A 7,552-nucleotide genomic window follows, 5' to 3' on the forward strand; every position below is an offset into this window, starting at 1 on the left:
CAAATGACATTTCAAAATATATTCAAATAGATAACAGTTATTTAAACAGTACAAATATTTAAAATGTTACTGTTTTTTTTTGCTGCACTTTGGATCAAATAAATGCAGGTTTGGTGAGCAGAAGAGACTTCTTTAAAAAACATTAAACATCTTACTGTTCAAAAACTTTTGACTGGTAATGTATTAATAATGTAATCAGTTAGATTAATAAGTGAATTTGTTTAATGAAAATGCAAAAATATTTCTTTCATATGCATATAAAAATATACTAATGTTAAACTTTACTCTTAAATGTTTGGGGTATTACTATTTTTGGGGGGATTATTGTTTAAATTAGAATTTTTTTATTTGAAGTCTCTTTTCGAAGATTCATATACTGTATTTTGGTCAAAAACACAGTAAAAAACTTTAAACCTGTGAAATTTTATTACAATTTAAATAACCGTTGATAAATAGAACATTTTATTTTTTTGGTATTTAATTAAAAAAATTAAATACTTAAAATACTGGAAATATAGCAAATACGGTGAAAATAGTGTGTAGGGCAAGTTCAAATCTAACCTACTAGCCTGATGAGGCCAGCAAAAAAAAAAAAAGATTTTTTTTTGCACTTTTTGCAATGCAATACGTACAGTTCTAGCTTGACTTGACTGAAAACATCAGAGAAAAATTTGCTAAGATATCACAATTTAAAAAAAACAACATACATACAAACTATAGTACATGCTAGATAGCAAAAAAAAGATATGTAAAACATCATCTCATATACTAATACAAAAACATCCCTAAGTAATATATTGCATGTGTAGTTTCATCTTTGTGAGGTGTGTTAGAGATCCACACCCAGTTGTACCACAAACAAACACATACAAACACACATTACAGGTCCCTCACAGAATTCACCTCTCTGTGAAACATACTGAGGATGTACAAGAAGACAGACAGGAAGAGTGTAATGAACAGGGTTAACATACCCAGACTGGAGTTTCCCCTGACTATTGTTATGGTTCTCTCATAGCCACTTGAGGGGCTGGAGACATGTTTAGCATCAGCCTCCATCTTGCTGTTTTGAGAGTGGGAATTTGTCTGCAACACAAACAGAGAAAGCATAAGGCATCTTTATTCAGTGAAACAACATATTTTCGGTAAATGGAAAGCAAAAAAAAGATCTCTGGAGCTGCTAAGAGCCCTTTTAAACATCTGTCCTGCAGCAATGCTTCATTTCCAGTGCTCAAAGTGTTTATTTAGTACACAGGCATCCAGTTCTCGAGAGAGATCCCAGGCGAGTCGGTGCCAGTGAATGTGTGACTGAATGACATTCATAGCAACAAGAACAATCCTCTGATGAGCAATTTCTTGCACTTTTTTTAAGTTGTCAGCAGATGATGTCAGATACAGTTCTTGTTGTCAAGACAAGAAATGCAGTCTTCTAATGTTCACGAACGTCTTCTAAATCCTGACCAAATGTATCAAACCCAGAACATAGCTAGGGTCCAAAATAACAACCAAGCCAAACGCAAGTAAAACATTTAAACAGATGCTCACTAGGACTGCAACTACAGCTATTAATACAGCTATTAAAATAGCTATTACTGAACTATTATTAAAATCAAATTATTAAATACATTATCAAATATAAAACTGAATTACTCCAGTCTTCAGTGTCACATGATACTTCAGAAATAATTCTAATATTTTCATTTAAATAACCACTTTCTATTTGAATGTATTTTAAAATGCAATTTATTCCTGTGATCCAAAGCTGAATGTTCAGCAGCCATTACTTCAGTCTTCAATGTCACATAATCGTTCAGAAATAAATAACTAACTACTTTATTTATTTGTTTGTGTGTGTTTAGTGGAAACTAAACAGGTTTGATAAATACTGTTTTATTTTTTAGCATTTTATATTTATTATGTATATTTTTATTTTTTAAAGAAATAATTAAATACCTAAAATATAACTATTGCTGAACTATTATTGAAATCAAGAGCTTAACAAATGATAAATGATCAAATACAAGACTGAATTACTCCAGTGTTCTTCAGTGTCACATGATACTTCAGAAATCATTCTAATATGCTGATTTGTTCCTCAGGAAACATTTAGTATAATTATCAGTGCTGAACAGTTGTGATGCTTACTATTTGGAGGAAACTATGATACTTTTTTGGCTATCTTTGATTATTAGAAAGAATGGTATTTATGTCAAATTTAAATATTTTGCAACATTATAAACATCTTCACTGTACATTTAGAGTTGACTGTAATGCACATTTGCTGATTAAAGTGTAAAATAAATAAAATCTAAAAGTAAAATGAAAAATTTTGAATGGTAGTGTACATTTCACAGCTTTTATTAATCTAGGTTAATGCTGTTCTATAAATATACTATTGTTCATTTTTAATTCATGTTTGTTCATTAAAAATTAATTTATACAACTTGATATGTTAAAAATATATTAGTACAAGTGAGGTCAAAAGCTTACATACAACTTGCAGAATCTGCAAAATGTTAATTATTTTACCAAAATAAAAGGGATCATACAAAATGCATGTTATTTTTTATTTAGTACTGACCTGAAAAAGATATTTCACATAAAAGATGTTCACATATAGTCCACAAGAGAAAATAATAGATTCATTTATAAAAATGACCTTGTTCAAAAGTTTACATACTTGATTCTTAATACTGTGTTGTTACCTGAATGATCCACAGCTGTTTTTTCTGTTTAGTGATGGTTGTTCGTGAGTCTCTTGTTTGTCCTGAACAGTTTACATTTTTGGTTTTTCAGCATTTTTGTGTATTTGAACCTTTTTCAACAATGACTGTATGATTTTGAGATCCATCTTTTCACACTGAAGACAACTGAGGGACTCATATGCAACTATTACAGAAGGTTCAAATGCTCACTGATGCTCCAGAAGGAAAAAAAACGATGCATTAAGAGCAGGGGTGTAAAGTTTTGGAGAATAAGGATGTGTATCATTTTTCTTATTTTGCCTAAATATCATATTTTTTCATTTAGTACTGCTCTTCAGAAGCTACAGAAGATACTTACATGTTTTACAGAAGACAAAATAAGTTAAATTTACCCTGATCTTCAAATTCCAAAAGTTTTCACCCCCAGCTCTTAATGCATTGTTTCCTTCTGAAGCATCAGTGAGCGTTTGAACCTTCTGTAATAGTTGCATATGAGTCCCTCAGTTGTCTTCAGTGTGAAAAGATGGTTTTCAAAATCATACAGTCATTGAAAGGGTTCAAATACACAAAAAAGCTGATAAACCACAGAATTTGTGGGACCTGAAGGACTTTTCTGAAGAACAGTGGGCAGTTTAACTGTTCAGGACAAACAACCCTGTTGAAAAAAAACAGCTGAATTAGGTAGGTTTTGATGCTGGGTTGCTGGTTTAAGCTGGTCCTTAGCTAGTTTATAAGGACCAGCATAAATCAGCAAAGGACTAGCATAAACCAGCATCCCAGTATCAAAACAGACCTAACCAGCATATTCCGTTTTTTTTTTGTTTTTTTTTAACAGGGAAACGGACTTCAGCTTATTAGAAGTAGATTATTTTCTCTAGTGGACTATATGTGAACATCTTTATGTGAAATATCTTATTCAGGTCTGTACTAAATAAAAAACAAAACATGCATTTTGTATGATCCCTCTTATTTTTGGTAAAATAATGAACATTTTGCAGATTCTCCAAGGTGTATGTAAACTTTTGACCTCAACTGTATATGTAGAAATTAATGTTATCCCAGATTAATAAATCTAATAAAAGCATTATGTTAGCTTATGAATCTTACTGTAAAGTGTTCCCAAGAATATTAATGGTTTAAGTATTACACGTATTCTAAAGACTTTTTAGTTAATCTACATTTTATGTCCTCCAGATCTCCATTTGGTGACACGTAAGTGAAATAACCTGCAGTGTTTGTCACCAGTATGTAGATGAATAAACAGATTTATAATAAAAATACTGCAAAAATACATGAAATGCTACAAACAATTTGTTCACCATTGGCAGATACTGCAAAGAAAGTTAATAACACACATCAATACAGACAAAAATAACAAAATGTTTGAAATATATGTTCTCAACAAGCCAACCAAATGAACAAGTACTGTACATACTTGCGGTCTGGAGTAAACCAAAACCCTCATGTGAATAAGAGATGATGTCACACAAATCCTGTCAACAAATATCCTCCCCAGTTAAACCCTGGCAGCTAGAATGACCACACTAAATTAGGTCAGTGGAAAAAAAAGCACTTTCTCTTTTTGCCTACTAACTGCTTGAGTGCTACTAGTTCAAAACAACCACTGTTTACCAAATTGACAGCTGTAGGAACCCACAAAAGTATGTCATTATGAAGCAGGAAATCTAAACTTTACACTGTGCTGTAAACAAGCAACCAACCAATCTACCGGGTTTTAGCTTGAAAAACAAATGTCAAGAGTCTGTGAAAAGAAGTTGGTTCACTGCATCACAGCACAGTTCCGAAACAGATCACTTTAGTATTAAAGCAGGTAAAGCAATATGTAGCCTACCTGCAAAGTGCTGTGCTGGTTGTTATTTTCTGAGTGGCTGTTGCCTGTTATATCATCTCCTGTGTCCTGAATGTCATTTTCCTGTCAATGACAATGTTGTATTAAATCTTCTACTCAGAACTCGTCCCACTTTGGACGCAATCGCATATGCACTCGACAGACTCTTAACTTTGCAAGGAAAAAGAAAAAACAAGTTCCTAGCACTAGCTAAACCGTGAGTCGTGGGACACATAAACACTAACGCACCACTTGTTTGAAGCTGGTGTTAGAATTCAAGAGACATTAATTATTGAAAGATTCCAGTAACCAGAGACTCATGAGCCACAGTTAGTGAGACCCAGTTCACAACAAAGACCACCATCAGACTAAAGTAGATCTACACTAATAATACTCTAAAATAACAACCATAGCTTAGGCAAAAACATTAAACTGACTTGGAAAATACAAGAAGACTTGCAACGCATAGAGAAATTCTAAACAAATAAGAAAATGTTCAATACATAGTGTGCTATGAGCATTTTGGATTTTTACAAAATAAACTAACATAAAATACAATTTATCAATGTTCAACAGTGCATACACATGTATTTAGGATGTATTTGGGAAAATTATAGTCAGTTTTGTTTTTATTTTTCTGAACAATAAACAAAATGAATTTCCTTCAAATTTAAAATCACCATTCATTCTATGGGAGAGGTGATAATGATGGAAATGATTACCTAAAATGTTTTAGAATAAAATGGATAAATCATTTGACTTGTTGACGTGATTTGAATAGGTAACATTTAACTCTATATATTCTAAATACACACAATTAAAAAATATATATAAAAAATGTAAATAAAATTGTAAATAAATTAAATAATAAAAATAAAAATTTTACATTTAAAAATTTAATTCAAAATAAAATTCAATATTTTGGCAGTAAAAACAGCTTGGGATTGGAATAAACCCATAAATAATAATAACAAATAAAAATATTTTTATTTGAATTAATAATATTTAACTTGTATTTCTTCACATACAAATACAATGACTTAAAAAATTACACTCAAAATATACTAACTTACTATTACAGTACATATTATTACACTTGATGTATTATATTATTATAAAACGTATTATTCCGAAATTGTAGCTGTGATGGTCATGACTTCACAAATGAGGGACAGACATATTTTGTGTAAAAAATAAATATATAAATAAATACTTTAAGTCTATTTAAATTTTTGTAATCATTGTTTTAAAAAACAATTAATATCTAAAATCTGAAATCATGTTAATCATATAAGTGGGACAGACATATTTTGTTTAATAAATAAATAAATACCCACAATACATATTTAAATACTTCAGGTGTATTTCACGTTTTGTAAGCATTGTTTTAAAAAAGCTAAAACAATATTAATCATACAAAAAAGGGGCAGACATATATTGTGTGTAAAAAATAGATAAATAGATAAATAGATAAATAAATAAATAAGTGAAGTGTATTTCACTTTTTTGTGATCATTGTTTTAAAAAGCAATATCTAAAATATAAAATCATATGACTCATATATATAAAAAATATATCATTATATTGATGGATTTGTATGAAAATCTGGGTAAAAGCCATTGGAAAATTGCCAACAATGCAGGATGTAGGTATGGTACGGGAATAATAAAACCTCTCTGACATTAAAATGCATGCAGTTGAAGAAACTACAGTTTAATATACGTGAGTAGTCAAAACAGCCATTAGTCACTGATAACTGATGAACATGCTTATCATACTGCAAATTACGCACGTCAAAGTAATGCGCAATAAATTCTCTTAAATTAAACTTGCCTGACATTTTATGAAGCCCTGGATGACTCAGAATCTTCATCGACATACAATATATCAGATTCTAGATTTCTCCTACACTGCTGAAGGATGTAATTGTCACTGTCTATCTTGTGAATGCTGCTGATTGTGAAGTAAACAGAGAAATTTACCGGTAGGGGTTTGGTGACTCCAATTCGTACGGTGCCCAAAGCAGTGCTCTTCAGGACATGAACGGCCTGAGCCAGACTCGCGTGGCTCAAGTCAGTCCCGTTCACGAACATCAACCGGTCGCCTGGCAACAAGCGGCCATCTCTCTCTGCCAACCCGCCTGCTACAAGAGAGCGGATCACTATCACAGTACGCCCTGGGTTCATGGGGTCCTGAGAGAGTTTCAGAAAGTGACAGCACAAGAGAGAAAGAAAAGAATAGCAATAAATTAGGAGACACTGCTGCCATGTTGTAAAAGGATTTCAAACCAACTGGGACTCCCTAAACCAAGTGATGTGGAGCTCATACTCTGCTGCTCTCTTGTTGTTGTGTAGTATTGACACACATACACACACACACACACACACACCTGGTAGTCTAGTATACTGAATCCCAGGCCAGAATCGCCTTTCTGCAGCTCATAGACTTGAATCTCGTTCTCCCACATGGCCTGATGGGACAGCACAGGAGCTTCTGTCTTCCATTCATCCTCTCGGCGTGCAAAGAGACCCCCAAATGAGTTCTGCTCAGCCTGCAAGAAAAAGTAAACAAGTGGAATCACATTTACTCATTTACAACATACATCTGTTTGTATTTTTTGTTGTTTGCTAAAAAAAAATCTTCAGGTCCCACAAATTCTTTGGTTTTTCAGCATTTTTATGTATTTGAACCCTTTCCAACAATGACTGTATGATTTTGAGATCCATTCACACCGAGGACAACTGACTGACTCATATCCAACTGTTACAGATGGTTCAAACACTCACTGATGCTTCAGAAGGAAACACAATGCATTCCCTGTAGAAAAAACAGCTAAAACCAACCTAGGCTGGTTTAAGCTGGAAGTAGCTGGTTTTAGCTGGTCTCCCAGCTTGGCCAGCTAAGACCAGCTAAATCCAGCCTGACTGACCAACCAGCCTAGGCTGGCTTTAGCAGTTTTTTTTTTATGTAAGAGCTGGGGGGTGAAAACTTTTGCAAT

At 32.7% G+C, this 7,552-nt stretch overlaps 1 protein-coding gene across 1 annotated transcript in view; it reads right to left on the reverse strand.

The window, feature by feature from the left end:
* The window catches only part of LOC141337234 (multiple PDZ domain protein), a 73,340-nt gene that overhangs the window by 21,786 nt on the left and 44,002 nt on the right, over window positions 1–7,552 (reverse strand). The window contains exons 15-18 of the mRNA XM_073843012.1: window positions 6,944–7,105; window positions 6,537–6,746; window positions 4,558–4,638; window positions 975–1,086 (exon numbers count right to left, since the gene is read on the reverse strand). Of these exons, the coding sequence (XP_073699113.1) occupies window positions 975–1,086; window positions 4,558–4,638; window positions 6,537–6,746; window positions 6,944–7,105 (565 nt within the window). The remainder of the gene's footprint in view (window positions 1–974; window positions 1,087–4,557; window positions 4,639–6,536; window positions 6,747–6,943; window positions 7,106–7,552) is intronic.

The sequence above is a fragment of the Garra rufa genome, chromosome 6 (genome assembly GCF_049309525.1).
Source record: "Garra rufa chromosome 6, GarRuf1.0, whole genome shotgun sequence".
Taxonomy (NCBI): domain Eukaryota; kingdom Metazoa; phylum Chordata; class Actinopteri; order Cypriniformes; family Cyprinidae; genus Garra; species Garra rufa.